Below are 22,129 nucleotides of genomic sequence, written 5' to 3'. Positions count from 1 at the left end.
TACAAAATGAAACAACACAGGTTTCATGGAGTATTTCAGCTGAGGAGGACATTATTTAGCCTCCAAACTCAGTTAAGTTACAGGAAATTACCAATAAGGATGCCAAGGGCATCTCTACAGCCTTCACTATGACAACTAGAGGGACTCATTACTAATAAATATTTGCTAGTATAACCAGAATCTTGCTCTTAACTCCATGTTTCAAAAGTAGTTTGAAGCCCAGAAGAGGTATCTGTCACTGTTAACCTATTCTTCACTGAGAAGGCAAGAATTTGTCTGTGAAACATCTCCAGAGTTGGAATGACTGACACCACAGAGCATAGCAACTACATAACAATACCAGAATTACTCCTTTGCAAATTATTTGGAAATATGATAATGGTTCCTACTGAGATAGAAGGGAAGCTGCCATATTTCTAAAAAGGCATAGACTGTCCTGCTGAAACAAGAAGAGAAGTTTCCAGGTTGGGGTGGAAAGCTGATTTCCTGAATGGAAGAGCATTGCATTGAACCTTACTTGGCCCTTAATGTGACACCGGGCTGAGCAGCAGGTGTGGTCCCCAAGTTTCCCAGGCAGCTATGTCAGGGGCCTGAACCAAAGCTCCCTTCTGGACTACACCAGTGGGTTTCTTTCCCTTGGAAACCAGGAGGGTTAGGGAGAACAGGCTGCTCTGTGCCCAGATTTCACCAAGGCACAAGGTTGATGTGTGGCTGGAGCACTCAGGCTCAGGAGCTTGGAAGAGCTCCAGGTTCTCCAGATTGTTCAAGGGAGCACAGTCTTCCTGACAGCCCAAATGCAGGCACAAATAGGATTAAATATGCATTTCTGTTTTGTTTATAAAGTTGAGCAGCTTTAAACATTGTTTACCAAAAGGACAAAACACTGGTTGCTCACTATCAGTCTTCTGTCTCTGAGCAGCTGTAACGAGCAGGTAACTCACACACAGAGCTCTCTCAAATGGCCTATGAACTTAAAATAAAGCACCACACTCAGCATTTAAGGCTACACTCAGACTATGGATCCTATTCATTCCCTAAGGGAAGATTGAAAGATGAGCCACTCTTCAGGGCTGCTCAAAGACCAAGGGGGAGGCAGAGGTGCAGGTGATGTACAAGTGCCTCACAGTGGTGGCCACTGACCATTGCTTTTGTGAGCTGGCTGGAGCCCTTTCATGAGCAGGATGAAGCCTTTTCCAGGCAGTCGCTCTAAGGGACTTCAAGACGTTGTATAGCCTCTCCCCTGGTCTCAAGATGGGACCGACTGTGATAGCATCATTCCTGAGATAGCAGCCTAACCTGTTTTCTTAAAAAATTATGGAGGCTCTGCTGTCTCCCTAAGCCATCTGTCCCCCATGTTTCACTGTTACATAACTTGATGCTCCTTTCCTGCAATTTAAGCCCATTAGTTCTTGGGGCCAGAGAACAGTTTGTCCCTTCAGTTTTGCAGCTATTTCTATGTGTTTGAAAAAGGTTATCACATCTCCCCTCAGTCTCCTCTACTCCAAACTAAGCAATCCTAGCCTCCCAGTTCATCACACAGAAGCCAGGCTGCTGCTGGCTGGTGATAGCTTTCAGTAACTGCTGACCAGGCTGGATTTGTACCAGCAGCCTGTAGGTGAAAGGCTTCAGCAGCTTTAGCTCTCTCGGCCAAGCTGTCCTTTCAAAGATGTGAAACTTTCTTCTGTAATCCATCACAGCACATCAGTAAATGTACATCACAGTACAGTAAATTTCTGGAACTTTCTCCATCACATTGGGATATCATAATAAGAAGAAAGGAAAAGACACCTTATTTTGTGAAAGTGTACTGAAAGGCTAAACTTAAAACAGGCTGCTAAACAGGTCTCAAAGAGTAGAGATGGTAAACGCAATATATTGTGTTAACACCTTCCCCACTCCATCCCCTCTACCAACTGAACGAAACGAAATGCATGAACCATGTCTTGGTTTGCAAATGAAACTTGGTATTTGTATTTGCTGCAATGTCTCAGAGTGTTGTTTTTCATTTTAGACTTTGCATGGTAGTAAACAAACACTGCAATGCTTTACATTCATTAAGCCCGGGCCCATTTACTCTGTGCAAGCAAAGCAAGTACATATATCTCAGACCCATAAAGCATCAGTTCAGAATTACACAGGAAATAAATAAGCCTAAGCCAGAAGTCCAATTTCCAGAGTCCCGCTCACTAAAGCTAAATAAGCACCTTAGATAAATATGGCCTACTTTAAAAAAAACGTTAGTGTAATTTGATAACTGTCAATAATTCCCTCATTATGCCTAAATGAGCTTGTCATCCAAGGAGATTGCTGAATGGCTGATCTTATTTTGCTAATAAAAACCGCAGAGAAGAATTTCAGCTAAGCTGGAACTATTTGATTCATAAAAGTGCAATAGTGCACTTTTTAAAGTGTTCCTTCCCAGTCCTGGCTTCTCACTGGCTGAAGCCCAAAGCCAGTTTGCTCTGCAGCCTGTAAGAAGGCAGCTTTTCTATGTAAGAACAATGAGCAACTGTCTCTCTAAATCACTATTATTCCTTAACCCATTATATTTAATTTATTTTTAATCATGTTGTATAATAGAAATAAAATCATTGGATTAAGCATATATCTAGCAGCAGGAGCCCATTATCCTTTGACAATGTTCTGTTTCATTGACATTATATCTTCATTGTAGACAGTTTCCTTGCCATCATTAGTCCTAAAATGACTATTGGATTTCAAGGGTTTCTCCCTAATCCATAATAAGATTTACTTGCTAACAGCACAAAACGAACAAAGATATGCTTCTATTGTTTTACTGATGTGGAATTCTCATTTTAAGCTACTCAAAAAAGACAAGAGTAAATCCAGGTATTATAAATATTTAAATTTTTCCTGCATAATTCTAATTCAAGGGAAAGCCTCAATAACTCTGTAAGCTTTGTATCTTTGTTACTCATCGTGGCTTTATTTAACTTAAGCAAGCAACAATGCTTTCTCAGTTCTTGACTGATCTACTATTCCTTGCGCAATGATTTTTTTCAGACCAGTTAAAGCAAATCTCAGTACAGTCCATTTTCTCCAGAAAGGGCTATGAGAGGTTCATCAGATTCTATGGGAAGAAAGAGGCAGAAACTTCCATGCCAAGGTTGCCAGCGATTCCTCTGTGATAAGCGCTAGCTAACAGAGTCAGCACTAACATCAGGAAGTTAAAAAACTCCTCCGGCATGCTGATCCCTATGGGACAATTCAACAGCTCTTCATTTGTACCAACGGAAGTCACAGTTAAATCTAAACCTAGATTTTCCACAGTCTATTAACAGAAGCATTAGAATGCAGCAGGGACCATCCGGAGAAAGAGCATTTTTGTGTTATCTCATAGTTATCTTTGAGGAGGTGGCAGATTTCCCGGGAAAAATTATCCTTATAGATTGCTTCTTATTTAAGGATATGCTGGTGGTGCACCAAGTGGTGCTCTTTTTATGCTGAAATTGTTAGCAACACTTAAGAGTATCTGCATGACTCTCTCAGCCGGGAGAGCAGCTTCAATAGACACCTATTTTCCACAGATGTAGACAAGCTATGACACTTTCACCCATACTGACACGATCTGCATAAGCCATGTGGTTTCCATTAAGAAGGGTCCATACAATATAGTCAACTCTCCATTACCTTGGCTAATAGAAGAATAGAATAACCCAGATAAAGGAAAGACCTGCATAATTATTGCTTCCAGATATGAGCCGTTTCAAATATTTCTGCACTGTGCTCCGCAGACAGAGCTTGTACTTCCATCAGAGCCCGCTAACTTAGAGTTTATTAACTCAGGCATTACCTGCCTCCATCTGGTACAAGCTAGGCAGCTTGGGTGTCTCCATGACTTAATCACCCCACAAGTAATCTACTAACTGATAATCACCTTGGCTGTAATTAAATAACAACTTCCATATTTACCCTTTTATATGTGCTGATACTGATACAGCGTAGACCCAGTCACGCGTGGCCGTGTCAAGGTTGAATGTGGCATAAAGAGGAAAGGCAAATTATGCATGAAATGCAAGAGGAGTACATTCAAAAGACAAGGGAATGTAGAAGGCACACAATGATATAGAAGGGCTTTCTATATACATCTAACAACCTGGAATTAACACAAGCACTTCCTCTCTTATTCCCAGATAGCCCTCGCAGAGGAAGCACGCTCAGGACTGTCACAAGTAACACACGCATGAACTAGAACGACCTTTCTACATGAATTGTCAAAGGTTTTTTTTTTTATTGTGTTGCAATTACTCAGCCACGTTGAACATTTGTCAGTTCTGAGTTCTCATAATCTGTAATCTCCACAGACCTTTTAGTGCTGATACATAGCCTTCCTGATCTCAGCATTGGCATATAAATTGTATTGTTCAGTCACAAGAGACACTCAGTTCTGTTACAGATATATGGGCAAAACATTGTCTTCACCACTATAGAAAGAAATACAGAATCTATTACAAAGAAAATGAAAATGTTGCAAATTTTTTTTTCTGGATTCTTATGGGAGAAAAAGGATTATAAAGAAATAAACTCAGATTTAATGAAATCAGCAACACTATTTCTTATACATTGAAGTGAATCATCTTATAGGAACCAAACCATTGTCAGGCAAGTTTTTTAATGGTTGTACTTGTACATGATACTGTGTTGAGGAATTGATGATTATATTCTGCCACATTCCATGTTGCGTTTACAAATTAGCATTGCCTTGGTTTGTCTGCCACATTACAATTAGGACAGAGCTACACAATGATGCAAGCCACAGGCCAAGCTGTAAAGGGAAAATTGATGGGTTTGAGAAGTTAGCCATATCACGTGATGTTACTAGACTGGCTACAGAAAAAGCAGCGACAGCAAATCATTAGTGCGACACATATCAAATCCCTAAATATCTGTTCATCTTGCTTAAAGCATCACATACAGTGTTTAGATCGCTGCGGAGGTCCTGGACGACATGTTCTATACTCCTGGTATCCTTCAGAATCTCAATGCTTTGTGTATATGGATTGAAATACACAGAGAAGGGACGATTGATTGATTTGGCAAAGTCCCTGAAAGAAAAAAGAAATTAACACCTCTTTTTTCAACCACGAAAGAAGAGGAAAATTAGATTTTTGAGTCAAGGGAAATAATTTACCTCATCTTTTCTTTTGGCTTCTTCAAACTTTCTGAAACAAAGTAAGCTTCCTGGAAAGTAGTGATAAGGCATTCTTGCAAACAGGTTGTCTTTGGATCGAATGTTTTCACATTGGCCTTGTCAGAGAGAGCATGCTGCAAAATACACCATGGGATCTGTTAAACCATATTTTGATACTACTGTGTATCTATACAACTGTTCATATATACAGCTTTTATATCGCTGTGCTGTATGTTTCCCATTAGTTAGTAGCCTCTCTTGTTTTCCATGCAGTGTTTTTTCAGTCTGAATAGAATAAGTCATTTGTTACTTAAAAAAGCCCTTTTTATGAGAGTAATTTTTTCCCAAAAATAATTATTAAAATAATAAAGAGATTAGAAACGCACCTGCTATGTAGGCATACAGACCTATATCTTCAGCTGGAAACATGAAAGTCATCAAATAACCCTTTCTGAAAAATTATCTATACAACTACAAATATGTATGTCCCCAAAATGCCACCTACCTGGCAGAATTGATCATCCTCTTGGTGGATGAACTGAGTCTGACCAAACCATTCATATAATCTCTGCTTTACATTTTCAGGCCAAAATCATATTCTATTTTCCTGACAGTGAGTTTAAGAGTGAACTATGTATCTGAAAAATCCATTAAATAACACTCATTTTATTGCATGCTGATGAAATGCATTACCCTTCTGCCATGCTACACCTGAGCAAAATCCTCCATACAGTACTGCGAGGAAAAAACATAAATAAACAGGCCATAGATAAGTACAGAGTAGACACTGGGTAGATAAGGCATCAAATGCTGCTACCCAAGAAGAGATTTCTGATGAGCATTTCTCTTACATGACTGGCACAAGCCACTAGAAAGGACATAGAGGTTTCAAAACTGAAAATCAGGGTACTGGGACCTAGCTCCCTTTTCACTTGAATACTTGTGGTTAGCTTGTGGATCTACCTTAACTTCTAGAGCACACAGTGCTCTGTACAGAAGTGCAAGATAAGGAAAGAGAGAATATTTAGGTCAACTTTCAATCTTCTTTAGTCCCCTAGTATCTATTCATAGTGAAGATGTGCATGAAATCATTAGAGGAATGACAGGGAGGGAGCAGGATTCCCAAGGTCCGAAGGTGCCTCTTATTTCTTTACTTTCTTTCTGCATGGACATTCTTTATAATAGAGTTAAGGTATAACCTTAAGGTATTCACCGCATCTTTTATCCGAGTTCTTGCTTATGCTCATTCCTAAATCCCTGTGAAAGGCTCTGAAAATACACACTAGCTCTCAACCTGCAGTCTCCAAATAACAGGACATAAAACTGAAATAAGAACCCCTTCCTCCACTGTCTCTCTCCAAAAATAAATACATGAAAAATTAATGCATGGAATCTTAAAATATTGGGGAATGCACTGTCTTTACCACATGTATCTTTTCCTTCTCACAAGGTTTGCTGTTTCTAGCCAGCCATCAGTTAAACAGCTTTGAAAACAAAAATCAAAACCAGTTTGTCTTAACCAGCTTCCTCTTCTAAATGGACTGCAGGAACAGGCTCACCTTGTTTGGCCCCTGTCTATAGCCCTGTTGTCACTTTCTCCTTGCAGAACCATGATGTCATTGTGTGCCTGTACATTTAGGCATTTACCTCCTTCTATTGAAATGAATTTGTTTTTCTTGACTGGGAATTATATTAGGCTCCCCGGGAGGTTAACTATAGATAAAAACAGCTCCTCTTAAGGTGCCTTTGTACTTCCAGGTGAGACTTGATGCCTCAAATGTCTAGAGCACAATGTTTTAAATCTCCGAGTGGATTGAGTGAAGCCCTGTGCAGGGAATCAAGAGAGTGATACTGGCCACGTTTTCTTAGGAACTGAATTAGTAGGTGACTACTTCTGGCTCTTGGATTCTTTCCTGTACTGTGACAGCTTCAACAGAAAGTGTGACAGTGTTGTCCTCTCCTCCTCCACGCATGAACAGCCTCTGCTGGGCCAGGCCTAATCCTCGGGATTGAAGCCATCAGAGGTGAGAAGGGATCTCAGCTGTGGCTCCTACATCGTGAAGAACTGCTCTAATCACCGAGCCCTAATTTTATAAAAGGGGAGAGTTTAGCTATTTCTTTATCACAGTGGATGTCCTCTGAGAAAGCCTATTCTCCTCAGATCATCTGTATGAAATGACTCCTACTATCTGGAACCCAGTTTAGTTTACACATGAGCAGAGCTGCTGCTTCACAAAGCAACTCTGCAGAGGTTGGATGTGTAGGACACCAGGAAACACACAACCTGGAAACAGAGTCTAAAGAATCCAGAGATGCCTTCAAAGTTAGGTGACAACTGATCAGTTATTCTTAGGATTGCAGTTCAGGAATGAAGTGCCTAAATGCTGCTGAATTGCCACCCGAGATACCTATCTCCCTTCTAGAATATGGTCTTTTGGCTCTTGGGTCAAGCAGGCTTTATCATGGCTACCAAAGCAATGGGAAATATCTTTCCAAATCTGGATGGTGTTTTCAAATTCTGCAGCCTGGTGTCTATAACGTCTACTGTTCAGTTGATATGCTGGCACCAGCAATGCCAGCATTCAGCAACTGAGCTGAGCCTGAAGACAAACCTTCAGACAGACCATAAAGTGTCTAGTGTGAACAAGGATGGTCAGGACACTGATTCAAAGCTGAACTAGAGTTTCTTTCAGAAACATTACAGTGCTCTAAAATGTTGGTTCTTGGCACTGTCAACATTATGAAGTACAGAACCTCAACGAAAAAACTTCGTCTAGTGAGTCCAAAAGCTTTCAAGCTCAGGCCTGTATTTATTTTTAATGAATGTTATTCACTTATGCTTTGTTTGGACATTCAGTTCTTCAGTGAAGTCAAATAAGTAAGTATCCAATATGGATTTCTCCATCAAGAACCTCTTCAGTTATTCACTTCCAATGAGATGTCAAGGCTAACAATCATATGGAAAACAGCTTTTGGTCAAATAGAGCATCTTACCATCTTGTGGATTTGTGATAACAGTCTCTAATGGCCCATTCATACAAATTGTACTGCTTATGCTAATATAGCTATTGGTGATTCTCACTGAGTTCAAGCAACAAGAGTTCGGAGTGAAGCTTACAAATGAATCAACACTGATTCCAGGAAAAGCAGTAGTATCAGACAACTACCTGTATTGGAAATAAGCATAACACTTACAAAATGCCTCTACTCCCTGCTAGATCAAAGGTTAAGAGAGTGATTGAAGTACCTAACCACAGGTCTCTAGGGCCTAGGATGTCTGATGCATCTGTACAGGGATACAGCACAGGACCTAAAGAAGACTTACATGTTTCTGGAGTGGCAGCTGGAGAGCTGGTCAGATATACTGGGGCATCTCAGACGGCACCAGGCATTTACATGTGAGCAACATGAATCATTTCCTAAGTGACCACTATCACTGACACATGAAAAAAAGAGTTTGGGCTTGTAATTCTCCTTTGAGTATAAAAAAAATGGAGTGCAATAACACAACTGGAGCTTTTCAGTTTCACCAAACAAAAAAAACCCCAAAAAGCAAAATCTTCAGGTAGCAAGGGGAAACTTGAGACGAGTTATAAATACTGCACTGTCTGAAGAGTACGGGAGGGCAGAATAAGAACACAGGTGAGAAGTTGCTTGTGTGCCAGTACTTATTTTATAGCTTTGTTGTTCTTTGGGAGAACACACAGCCTTGAAAAACCTGCTCTTAAATATTTTTCTGCTTACCTACAACATAGGACACTTTCAGATTTGTGACCTTTTTTTACCAGATTTTTTTTTATGTTGTCAGTATAATTTTACATATTGCAACAGACTCTCCATTCTAAAAAAAGCACCTAAAATTAGCATCTGGGATCCAGGAGTTGTTTTTTCCACATCTTCATCCTCTTCAGAAAACAGAACCAAAACTTGTATTGAATCTTTTGGGTCATCTTAACCTAAACTATCATTAAAACAAAACATGACTGGATATTGTATTTGACTTTAAAAATTCTATACAGAAAGATTTGAAGTCTACCTCTGTTAAATATAGAAGCATATAACAGGGATATAAGACTTGATCTACAGCCAACTGTAGTTGATACGAGACTCCTTCAATGAAAGAGTTCAAGAGAGCATCATACAAAGTAAATGGATTAAAGTTTCCAAAGACATTTGGACTGCCTTTTAGAAATACTTTTAATAATTGAAATTTACATTATTTCTGCCTTATCTCTAAGCCCCAAATACATACTGTGTAATAGCGTTAGCTAGAGTTAACCTGACTACATTAGGCAGAACATTTTATAACTACTTATTGTATTATTCGTTTCCCCCCAGGCTTCCTTTTTCATCTTCTCTTTTTCCTTGTTTTCTTGTGCTTTTAAATTTTTTTCCTTGATGCTTCCATAGCATGCACATCAGGAGTAACATTTTTCAGCATCCGAAAAATCAAAGTCTAAATACTAAGTGGGGGAAAAAAACTTGAAGGGAATCCTATATTGACAGGCTGGTGCCCACATTTCTCTGTCTTTTATAGTTCTTTGTTGCTAAAGCTGTTGACCAGATTTGCAGAGTGGAGCAGTGTAATATAGAAATAGGGATGACTGAACAAGCCATTCACTCATCTGAAAGGCCCAAATACTGCTGGCCACTTCCACCCTGCAAATAGGGTGACGCATTTATTTCTAGAAGTCTCTAGAAATTATACTTAAAATTGGCCACTGTTTTGTTTCCTGTGAATACTGTTGCACTGAAAAGAGAGCTGATAGGGAGGGCTGCTGGAGAAAGGCTTTTCTTCTTGCCGACAAAAGCATATTAGTATCAAATGCCTACGAAGTCAAGGTAGCAAAATTCAACACTGAGACAAGATCTACCTTCCCAGTGACAAGGATAAATAAATATTTTAACATCTTCATAGGGACTATGGGCCCACAATTGCCATTGTCTTAAGAATGGCAGTAGTTATTTGTGAAAGGACTTCACTCTGTCTCCTATGAGAAGTATGGGTGTTGCACACAAGGGTTAGACTTCACGGCCACGCACTCTGAGTCTCCTATTCATCCCCACTCACCACAGAAATAGCTGGTATTGTTGTCACGATTTTCAGAGCAATTGCTGCCATCCATTAGCATTTCAGTTACAACCCGGATATTGATATCATCAAGATCTCAACTACAGTCTATTATATTAGCATTATCTTTCAGACGCCTTCAGGTCAAGGAAAAAATTTTCCCTCCCAGTGGGTGCTAGGGAAAAAGGGCAGAGGTAAGGGAGGTTGCTTTCCCAGGAAACATCAGAGACTGACTATGGCTTGATGCAAGGCTGTGCACCAATGTCATGGGTTGCCCAGCCTGCACCTGCCTGATGTATCTTGTTGACAAGAAGCCCACTCACTGTCAGGTTTCTGGTCTAGAAACGGCTTCTCCCACGGAGAGATTAACAGAAAACTTAGTAGTTTTTTGCATTTTTTTTTCCTTACTTTTTACCTTCTTTCCTACCCTGGAGCACAGTCCCAACAAAGACTTTCCGGACATTTTTCACCTTATCAGTTCCTTCATGAAGACTATGGCTATTTGTGGTATGGTGCTGTTCTGTGCCTGCAGCACACAAATGCTTAGTCTCTCAATAACTGAAATGTCTCACTTAAGTCCCTATGCTCAGTATATGCAAGATCTGGTGAAATTTAATAGTTTACGATACACAAGAGGTCAAACCTGATGATCTAATAGTCCCTTCTGGCTTCACATCTATGAAATATATATGTAGTGTAATAGAAAAGTATCTAATATTATTGATTTATGGCAAAATTATTATGATATATATACATGGCCATACCTTTGAAGCAGATCAATATAGTCCATTAATGTGCATATTATTTAATTTTTATTGTTCCTTTTCAAAAGGATTATTCTTTGCATTTATACTCTGAGATTATTGCTGAGTGAAGAACACAGATTTGGGATCACAAATGTGTGGCAACAAAATATGCACACTTGACAAGAATAATGTGTTTGTTTATGACATTGATGGTAGGAGATTTATTATGTTCTTGACTGTCTATTTCCTCGCTTTTATGCCCTCAGATTTTGTAAATGATGTGACAGATATTTTCAGGGTCATCACCTAATGATCGTAACTGTTAGTTTAAATAAAAGTTCTGACTCTCTGCAGAATCCTGCACAGAATTTGGGGCTCAGCACTGAACGTTGTTGGGCCAGAGGAAATCAAGTGGACGTGTTCACCTCTTTGCATTTAACTATCTTTGCACTGTGGGTATAAAATATTGCCAGGCTGATAACGAATGCTTCTGTGGCTGAAGTATGCACTGAACTTAGAGTAACCGTAACACAATCAGAAAAAATATTGGAGAAGGTAATTTGCTTCAATTTTTTTTCTGCTAATGAAAGAATAGCAATTTGACTAATGAGCTTCACCATGAATATTCTCAGTTACAGGGGAAACAAACAGCAAAAAGAGACTGAGATACTTCCATTAAACTGCAAGGTAGTTCACTGAAAGCCAGCCCAGGAGAGTGGGAAGATGTTTAAGCACAAACAAACAGCAGATATATTGCAAAACACTTTGTAAATACTATTCTGTATACACTTTCTAAAACCAAATGTTTACGTGAAAAGCCACCAAGAGTTTACTTGGGTCCCAGAAGATAGTACTCCTCCCTCTCCTTCCCCTTCCCTCCCATCTTGCCAACAAAGAGATGTATTATGTCCCAAAATACTACACTTGTGACAGAACACTTTTTGCTTGCTCCCTATGTTTTCCAGGCATAAAAAGAGGCAATAAATGATCCACTACAACTACTCACACTGTGAAAGGTTAAACGCCTTCACCTTTATAAGAACAGGGCTCTATGTATTGTCACACAGGCATGTACTTCAAGTCTAGCATGAGTTTATATGTATTCCCTAATTTTAAATACGATTAATCTACTGAATTAGGACCTTAATAAATGTTGTTCTTTTAATATCAATAAGGAATAAATTGAAATACATTGGATTACTTACAACAGAATTGTGTCTGATTTCAAAACATTGTTTGCATGTATTAAAAATATATGCTTCTCTTCTAAACAAAGGTTTCAGAGCCCAAGGCACCCTTACCTGTTGGAACCTATGAGCCTCCTTTTACAAGGAATGCAAATTCAAACAGAGGTAAGTTTTGTAGTTTACAGTTGCTTTGTTACTTAGGGCCTTACAAATCCATTTCATGCTTCAGATGCTAGCTGATATTTCAAATAAAGCTTTTAGGTCAATATCACAAGTTAAAAGTTAGCTTTTTATCTTAAGAACTTCAACTGTTATTTGAAAGTCAAAATATTTACATCCAACTATTATTTTAAGATTCAAAGAAAGTGGATTCTGCTTTAAGGGCACATACCTTTAATTCACCAATAGAAGACAGAAGTCCTGCCCCGTAAGCACGTAGCTGTCCTTCTTGCTTGCAAAGGCCAAATTCAATCGTAAAAAAATAGCACTGTAAAATATACAGATATACAGATACATATAGGATAGCTGCAAACAGGCACTTCAGCAAATGGCAATCGGTACCATATTCACTTGATTGCCCCACTTCTTCAGAATTTCATGTCTTTAATATAAATTCAGATAAAGTATGTTATTACTGCTAAGTACTTTAAATGTCATGTTCTGCAGTAAGGGAGCTTTACACAAAAATGTGAGATCCTGCTTTTTTTCTTGGCACCCAAGCAGTTCAGAGGAATGGCCAGTTAGGAACAGACAAGCAATATCATTTAGGTATCAAAGGCACTGACAATAATCTGCAGAGATTTTTGAAACCATCTGAAATAAACGAGGTGCCTTAAAATAAAATCCTGCAAGGTAGTTGGTCTGCCTGTCTAGGAACGTCTCAAGATCTCCGAGATCTAGTTCAGAGCACTCAGATGTAAGCTCAAGCTGATGCCACTTTAAAGTATGGCATGTGTTTAAGTGCTGTCTTGAGTTAGAATGAACTTACTTATATGTATGTGCTTAAGAGCCTTCTTGAGCCAAGGCCTTAGTCTTTGATAGATTTTACTCTGTCATAAATGAAGAACTAATATGCCACTTGGCTTCTTAAATCACAGAAAGAAAATTACAGTCAGTCAAATGAGTTCACTCGACCAATCCATTACAATTGCTCTTTAGGTCTACATTCAATGAGGTAACATATCTGAGCTGTAAAACTGATGAGAAGCTGTGAAAGAGATGTGCTAAATCAGCATAACAGTAGTGTATCTAACTTTGCTGTATCCACCCAACAAAGCTAAGTGTTAGGAAGACCGTAAGAAGCACAGATAGCCTGCTGTCCACTACCTGCAAAAGAAGACAGTCACTTCTGCTCCTATGGCACTGAATTTTAGTTTGGTTTTGTTATGACACATCAAGATTGCTTTTTGATGTTAGATCAAACAGTTGAGATTAAATTAGTAACTATTTCTACATATGAAGGTTTTAGGAAGCTGATTTCTAACTTACACGAAAATACTGTGCATATATATATATACACACACACCCCTACCTATATACATGTGTATTACATTATCTGACAATTTCAGGTTTTTGTGCAAAGGGACATAACTCCACTGAACCTAACAGATTTACATGTCTTTGCAGGAAATATGAATTTAGGATAAGAAACAACCCAGTATTTGGTACTAAATCTTAAGTTTTTCTGAATAACTTGAGAATGGATCCTAATACGATGATTTTTTTTCATCCACTTCCTCCTTAAACCCCCACTCTTCCAGGCTGAGTATGATACTAAACACAAAAGAGCAGAAATTAAAAGCTCTTTTAAGTTCAACAAATGTTTAGAAATTGAGAAATGATTCATTTCTCTGCCTCTCATAAAAGTTCCCGTAGAGCTAGTGATTCATGCAGCATGGCACTATGTAGAAGGGTGTAATAAAAGAGAATAAAAACATGAGCCCTGTGTCTGATCCAAACCTGCGAAGTCAGCTGGGAAGAAGGAAAGGTTGCAGTGACTTCAAATGTCTTGAGTCAGACTCCATCCCAGCAGTCAAAGGCACAGATATCCACAAGAGGAGGTGAAAGCACAACATTGTCAAACAAAAAAAAAAATCAAAGTTCTAGCTCTGGCTTTGCTATTGACTCGGATAAGCCAAGCTGCCATACATTTTTTCATTAGATGCAATGAGCTGATGTTACCACTCAGAAGAAGGCCAAGACAATTGGTTTCAAAAAAAGATGTCTCAGGAACAAAGAGTCAGATACACAAAACGAGAAAGGCATAACTGTAGGAGTTCAGTGACGCTGAGAGACCTACTGTCAAGAAGAGTACAAACTTTGCTTCCCTGCCTAAATATTTTGCCAGAAAAACCTTCAGGGGGCTACAGTCCTGGTTCTGTCCCTGCTGCCACTGTTGGCAATGACCCACTCAGCTTCACACTTAAATCCCACTAACACCTTTGAATTTGCCCCCTCCCCCTCAACTCTCTTAAAAGAACTATCTGGTAGTAGTTCTTATGCTCTGAACATGAATATTCTGACAGATACACAGCAGGACTGGGCTCCTGAAAAACACAGTGATCACTGTCATTTTCATTCTTAAAACCAACAACAGCTAAAAAGGGGGGTCTGGTATTCATCTGTTATAGATCTGTAAGAGCAGTAGTGACTTTGTCCCCATATGTGGGACACCTTTACTGTAGACCTTCCCCATGTTGAGGAGGACCAAACCAATGTCATGCTGCTGCCAGGAAAATGCCCACTTGGCAATCTAGAAGGCCAGTGGAGGGAGGGAAGAGAAAGGCTCTCCACTCCCCTGAGGATGTGCACTCATGGGGAAGGAAGGGGCAGAAGGCAGAGAGCTAATACTGGCACAGGAAAGAGCAATCCCTGCTCCCCAGATGTAGGGTCTTCACAAGACAGAGGGAGACCTCGATTTTACTTCCTCCTTGATGGATAGACAGCACAGACAGGGAGGCTTTTTACTTAAGTTAAAAAACTATTATTATTATTATTATAAAAGGGAGGCATATTTATGAGCCAACACTTGCTGATGAGAGCCTATCTTCAGTATTGATAAGACTTGCACTCTCAGTAGAACTAACTGAAATAAAATGCATACAAAATGACCAGATGATAAAATACATCTGCCTACTACTAACTTGTGGTATTAAGCTATAGCATTAAGAAAAGCCCTTCAAATGAAAAGCTTATTTTTTGATAAATTTGCCATATGCAACAACTACAATTTCTGTATTTGAGAGCTCTGCTTAGCTAAGAAAAATACTATAGCTCACCCAATGCTGCCATCTTCAGATCATTAGTCAGCAAGACACGATTCCCCCCACCCTCCCACTCACAGATAGACACGCAGAGGCGACGGTGCATTACGAGATTCTGCAGGCTTTGGGAAGCTGTGCTCTCAAGTCTACAAACACCAAAGCATACTGATAAGGAGGTTAAATATTAACTATATAGAGATGCTTTTTATAGATCAGACACATAAATGTCTGATCTATATGCCTCTCTTTGTATGGTAAATGACACCGTGGTACTCTACACTATATACAGGATAACTGCACTGGAGTGGGAATGACTGAATGATGAAATAGCTGTTGAGATGAAAAATTTTTAAAAGCCTTCCTTGAAGGTAAATAGCTGGTTATTACATTGTTTTTAAGTGCAGGGTGGTGAATGTAAGCACAAATGGGTGCACGCAGGCTCTCATGTTCTGATTTCAAATCTTGGACCCGTCTCCGGCATAGTCCCCAGCCCACGGCCCCAAACACGTGGCTCCTCTACAAGCTACAGCAATGTCTTGTCCTCTCCCTTTACTTCCAGTTCCACCTCATCTTTGCGGTAAAATGTGGCTTTGCTACAACCTATAGGCATGCTCTTAAAGTAGGAAAGGTGCCTTTCCATGTTGTATAAATTCTGTATTTCTTGAAAAACCTTCCACTAAAATGCCGCTCTGTTAGACATATAAGCAAAACAAGATGAAGAATCAAAGAGACAAATGAAGGATTAAAAATATTTTTTAAGCCAAGAGACATCAACGTAATAATCAAGACTACCAGGAGCACGAGAGAGTGTAGGATATAATTGTAATTTATTTCTCTTGTCTAACTGAAGTATATGGAAGATAATTTACAGTCATGCTCATTAAACACTGTCTACATGGGTTCAAAAATTATTAAATAGATCCATGGAAGAAAATCCTATTAAGGGCTATTAAATGCTAATATAGCAGATCTCTTCCTTCCGAGTCCCTGAATCATAAGTCACTGGCAACTAAAGCAGTATACCAGGCAAATATCACCACCGTACAGCTTTAGACCTACACTGTCCTTCAGATGTCTGCAATTTGCCAGTGTCAGAGACAAGATACTGGGGTAGCCGATCTGGCCCAGTACCTGTGCGATTGTAAGAGTCAAATCAGTTGTCCTACTATTGACAGGAAAGATACAGAACAGATCAAGCCCTAGCAAACTCCAAGCCTGTTCTCCAGGGTAAACACAATGTCTGTTCTTCATGTTTAGGCACTGTCCTGCATTATAAACCAGACTACCAGAAAGAAAAAGAAAAGAAAGTCAGTGACAGCTATGACAGCTAATAAAAAAAACTCCAAACATTATTCAAGAATAATGTTTAGAATAATGTTTAGAAGTTTTCAAAGGCAGAGAAAAAGGTCTGATAAGCTCAACTCTCCTCAGCTGGCTGGTTTCTAAGACTTTGAAAAATCACTCCTCTTATCACATCATTTTGCATTTGGGAATCTCCCTCCTGAGACCTGTGCAAAGAGCTTGTGCAGGGTGTTGGGTGCTAATGTCAGAGTCAGTACTTCAAAATCTGACTTGTCCATAAAAAGGCCTTTCAAGCCATTCCACTTCGCTTAGTGTTCTCATGGTATAGCTTAGAGACCGATATTTGTGTTCACTTGGCAATTTTCAGCATGATGTAGAACATGAGATTTTATCTGTTCTCTAAAAGCACCCTGTAAAGATGTTGTCAGGATAAGTCCTGAGAACACCAACCGTGTCAAGAGCTGATCCACTTGCACTCCCTGTCTCAAGGGGGAAGAAGGAAGGATTGAGTAACTGCATGATTGCAACCCTACCATGTGGGCAGGAATATTCACCACTACAGGAACTGTTAATGGGATGGGGCTAAAGCCCCAAGCTGACACGTAGTGACACAGACAATCACTTGATATATATATAAAATCAGTTGCAATGAAGACAATACAACTACTAATGTGTGTAAATACTTGCAAGACCAGCGCCAAATCAAAATCCTTCAGAAAACATCTTTACATTCTTTCTCCTGGATGTATTATTTCAAAGGATATTTGAATGGACCACTCAATTTATATGTGTGTGATACATTCACAATATGCAAAGATTAATTCCTTTTTCTTTAGAACAGAAGGAGATCTTTTATATTCTAGCTCTAAAATTATTCACCTAGAGATTAAATCTCTCAAATAGTTGTAATTATCTTGTAAGAAGATAGTTATATACAACTGAAAGTCTTTCAAAAATCCTATTGTTAGAAATTATTCCTAAGAATTAATGAAGTAAAGGTGTTTTCTTTCCCCCTGTAAAAGTTGCTCAAATTGCAAGCAAATATTGATTCAGAGATATCGGTTACTCCGTTTGTGCTTTCTTTCTTCACTCAGAGCTGGCACAAATAAATTTGTAAATAGTTGCTTATTTTTCAGTCTCAAAGATATCAATAGTCATCAAAAAAACAGCTGGCATTTCACATTTGACTGAATTATTCAAAATTCACAGTCTGTTGAGTAGTATCAAGAACGCTCCACTACAAGAAACAGATAGATATAACACGGGTAACCCAGGCAACTAGCCAGAACAGCCCAGTGTTGCAAGTCCAAACATCAAGCAATACCACCTATCTGACAGCTATTCATTCAGGAACATTATTGAGTAGAAATGCAGGGAGATTTCTGAACAACAAATAAATCTCGTGATGAGCTTGTGAATAGATCAAAAGCAGAAAAGAAGTAAAATTCAATGGCTAAGTCTTTCATTATAGATGATTCGCCTATCTCCAACAAAGGCAGTGACCCTATTCACAGCCAACAGCATTTCTAAATAAGAAAACAAAGTTTAATTTTTCAGAGTTACCTTCCAGAAGTATTTTGTTTAGACTGCCACTTTGAAATGTATTTAGGCTCACTGAAATGAGGTTTCCTCTGAGGATTTCAAAGTGTATATATTTAACAATATTCTCCTTTTTCCCTCATCTGACTGCTTTGCATTCAGACCCTTCACTACAGGTGAATGCTTGGAACAATCTAAGTTTGAGTAGATGTGGTGCCGCTCATTAGAGCAGTTGGGGATAGACACACACCAGACTTCACATTTCTGTTGACAGCCATAGCACACAGTATCACTGTATGCAAATTCCTCTAATGCAGAGGCTTGGCATGCTCAGAGAAAGCATGCACTATAGTGAGCACAGTGGGGCTTAACCCCGTGTGAATACTTTGAAATGATATGTTTCTTTTTTTCAGGAGTTTCTGGAGAAAAACTCATAATGGTAACCAAAATAAAATTATCACCCTCAGTTTGTAAGGAAGCCGAAAATGTAGCTCAAGCAACACAACTCTGCAGCCATATCAGTAAGGAGGTAACTCTATACTTCCAACACTGCGGAGCCCAGCCAAGACAAGACAAGGTGTATGGCAGTTGTCTACCTTGCAGATGCAATCTGTTTTCTGGAGTAAGATCTGGAGGATATTCCTACTAACACCTTTGTGTCTCTTGAGAGAACGTGTCATTCTGCTGTCCATTCTCACATAAAGGAGGCCCTCTTGCTACTCTAAAGAGCGGGCAGAAAGAATGGAGGACAAAGCACTTCTGGGATCTTTCTGCTGCTGTCGTTCCAAAAGAAGTTAGTTCCCACAGAGTTGGAGCCACTGAATATCCCACTCCATGTTTGAATCACTCCTAAATAAACTGAATTTAGGCTTGCTCTGCACAAAGGTGATGTCTGTCCACCCCTCTCATTTTATCTCAGTTGAAAATCTTGGAGACCCTTGGAGCTGCAGAATCCAGAACCTCAACACTTAAGCAGAAAGTGTTTCTGTGTAAAAGGCTGGTGTTCTCTGGCAAGGCAGCTATTCCCCTCCACCAAAGCCAGTTGTCACAGAGATGATGCGAAAAATCAATCCCACAAAAGTACATTTGCCTCAACTTGCTCAACGCTGTCAGGGAGAGCACTCCTAGTTTTTTCCAACATTATTAACTTACAGTGCTGAAGCTTAATATGCAGCTAAGGAGATGAGACCATTGAAACTATGAACTGCTGCTTAGATCATTTGTTAAACATAAGGCATTGAAGCCCTAATGCTTTACCCTTCCAATTTCCCCTTGCCTATCATTTGACTCTTATCTTGAACAACTCCTAAAACCTGGGGTATTAAGGTTTATTAATTTCATATGGAGTTATTAAGAACAAATGATGTGCAATAATGAGCCATTCCCTTTCCACTTTATTTTACAACATGTAACATGAATTCACGTTCAGCGCTCCCTACGGTAGCTGAAGTGAATATTTGCTCATTTCTTTTGCAAGCTGTTGCTTCAAATTTCAGCCATCTAGAGATTTCACAGTTAACATAAGAGGTACAGTCAGGTCTTTCAACATGTTAGTTGGGACTCCAAGAGATGGGGGGTCCTCTGAAAGTCAAGCTAAAAAGACAATTAAAAAAGCTGAGTAAACATATGTCACTTCTGTCCAACCACACTCTTCAGACTATGCTGCCTCATGTAACACACTTGATCCTCCATGATCCTTTAGAATTCACAGGCTGCAAGCAGGGACTGTCTTTAGGGCTCTGCCATTCCTGTTTTCCAAGACTTTTGTTCTGCTACTCTTTCAAACGAGGACTTTGGAGTAATAAAACCTATCAAAGCAAGAACATCCCTGATTTTATACGCTACATGGGCAAGGGCTGGCACCCCAAAAGTGCTCCCTCAGCATTGTGGCTTATGCTACAACTTGGAGTGTATGACTCCTCTAGCAAAGGGCCAGGGACTTGAACACTGACAGTTGGCATGACCCAAGCAAGAGCAGAATTTGAACAAATACACATACAAGAAATCATTTAGCTGTCCTTCACCTGACAGCATTCCTATTTTATGGGGAGTCATCGACCCTAGCACTGATGCCCCAGTTGTGAATTGCATTGCTTAGAAGAATACTCAGAGAATAGACAAGAACAATCTCAGACACTTTTCTTCCCCCGGCATCTAGACTCAGCATCTCTACAAAAGCCTAGCCCAGCCCTGAAGACCTGTTTGCCACAATTACCTATAGACCTCAGCACTGGTCCAGCATAGTTTCCCCTTCTCTAAAAAGACCAGCTTCCACTCCCCAGCAAGCACATTAAGAAGGAGACTCAGAAGAGAAGGCATAAAGTTGCAACATTCCCTAAAATATCAAGAAAACCTCTTCAGGCTCGGGAGGCAGAGTCTGCCGTTTCTAACATGCTGCAGTGCTCTAAGGAAACTGCATAAGGGGAAAACTGGCACCGAAGCCTCTTCCACTTATCTAGGAGAAGCTTTTGATAGACTGGTACAGTAAATCCACAGATTAACAAGAAGCAAAGGTGCAGCAACAAATCACGGTACAGGCAATCATCATTTTATAAGCAGAGAGTTTACCGAATCACCGCCCTATGCCAGTCCACTGTCAGAACTAATTACTGCAGGCTGCAAGGCCTCTTTAATCACTATCCTTGGCCAGCACTGAGACAGACCCCCAACGTCCCTCCTGACAGACATTCCCCTGGGGAAGGCACCAGGCACATGCGGTACTTCTCATGATGCCATTCCCTGTAGCAGGCTATGTCCCACCTAATTGCCAGGCTAATTACTGCATATGGCAATTGCACTGCAGGGAGTGATGCAGAAAAGTCACTGAGCTTCCCAGGACATTTTAGCTGAGGAAGGGTATAAGGTTCTTGTGTACATGATCAGCAGCAAAAGTCTTAATGCATCTGCTAGTGAGGGGAAGACCTATCTTCAGAAAGCGGAGTAGCCTCCCGGGGCTGGAAGGATCTCAGAACTTTTGAAAGCCCTGAAATTGTGGGGGCAGAAACACACTGAAAAGACAGGGACAACTGGTCAGTGAAGTTTTAAAATTCTTATTTCAATGAAAAAATGCACTATTTCTTTGCAGTCATATCCACTTCATATTCATTTCTGAGAAGAAAAAAAGGTAGGACTTCATTCTAAAAATAACAGCATCCACACTAATTTGCTAAGTATTTAAAAATGAAAATTAACTTTTTGCATCTATTTACTGAAAACTAAATTAATAGCTAAGACTTGTTTTCAAACATCACAGTTTCCAACAGCAACACTGCATTTAAACTCAATGTTCTTTTAATCACATAAATGCAAAGGGACTCCCAAAAGCTTTTGTGGCTCTTAATTCATTTGCTTAACCTGCCTTGCAAAAAAAAACGAAAAAAGATAGTAGGCATCAGCACAAAAGTGTAAGTTCTATTCATGTCAAGCTGACAGACAGATCAAAGAAGAAAAGTAGCTCAGGGAATTTTAAACATCTATTAATTTTGCTACTAAAAATATATCCAAATTGAAGATGTTTTTCACAGCCCCAAACAAAATCTTTTTCAAGTACAGTTGAGCATCTCCTTGTAGTTAATTTTCAGCAGTGAGGGCATGTAAAATGAATCTATCATAACCACACAGTAGTCAACTGAGTCACCACTGAGTTACCTGCCAGAAGTCTGTAAACACAAAGCAAATCACATGAACATGGATTCAGCAAAGGGGAAAAAAGTTACACTGAGCAAGTACCTGTGAGCAGAGAGATCACAGTTCTTCACTGTACCGAAGTCCAAGGAATTTACGGTGGCTGTGGTCTAGGAGTGACTTACCAAATGTGAAGATCACTCTGAAATGGTCACTAGTGATCAGGCTCCCACTGATACACAAGA

The 22,129-nt window shown here is 39.6% G+C and overlaps 1 protein-coding gene across 5 annotated transcripts in view; it reads right to left on the bottom strand.

Moving 5' to 3' along the window:
• The window catches only part of TPH2 (tryptophan hydroxylase 2), an 87,145-nt gene that overhangs the window by 31,337 nt on the left and 33,679 nt on the right, over window positions 1-22,129 (bottom strand). For 4 of the 5 annotated variants that reach the window (XR_011048205.1, XR_011048206.1, XM_068400976.1 and 1 more), the window contains exons 9-11: window positions 12,548-12,643; window positions 5,153-5,286; window positions 4,937-5,066 (exon numbers count right to left, since the gene is read on the bottom strand). Coding sequence is in view for 3 of the 5 variants with exons in the window: in XM_068400976.1 (XP_068257077.1) it covers window positions 4,937-5,066; window positions 5,153-5,286; window positions 12,548-12,643 (360 nt within the window). In the remaining 2 variants the exon portion in view is untranslated. Of the gene's footprint in view, window positions 1-4,883; window positions 5,067-5,152; window positions 5,287-12,547; window positions 12,644-22,129 lie in introns of those variants that run through there. The other variant, XM_068400977.1, reaches the window with a different exon arrangement.

The sequence above is a fragment of the Nyctibius grandis genome, chromosome 5, assembly GCF_013368605.1.
Source record: "Nyctibius grandis isolate bNycGra1 chromosome 5, bNycGra1.pri, whole genome shotgun sequence".
Lineage (NCBI taxonomy): Eukaryota > Metazoa > Chordata > Aves > Nyctibiiformes > Nyctibiidae > Nyctibius > Nyctibius grandis.
The sequence above is the reverse complement of the archived record's forward strand: the minus strand, read 5'-3'. Positions and strand labels throughout refer to the sequence as shown.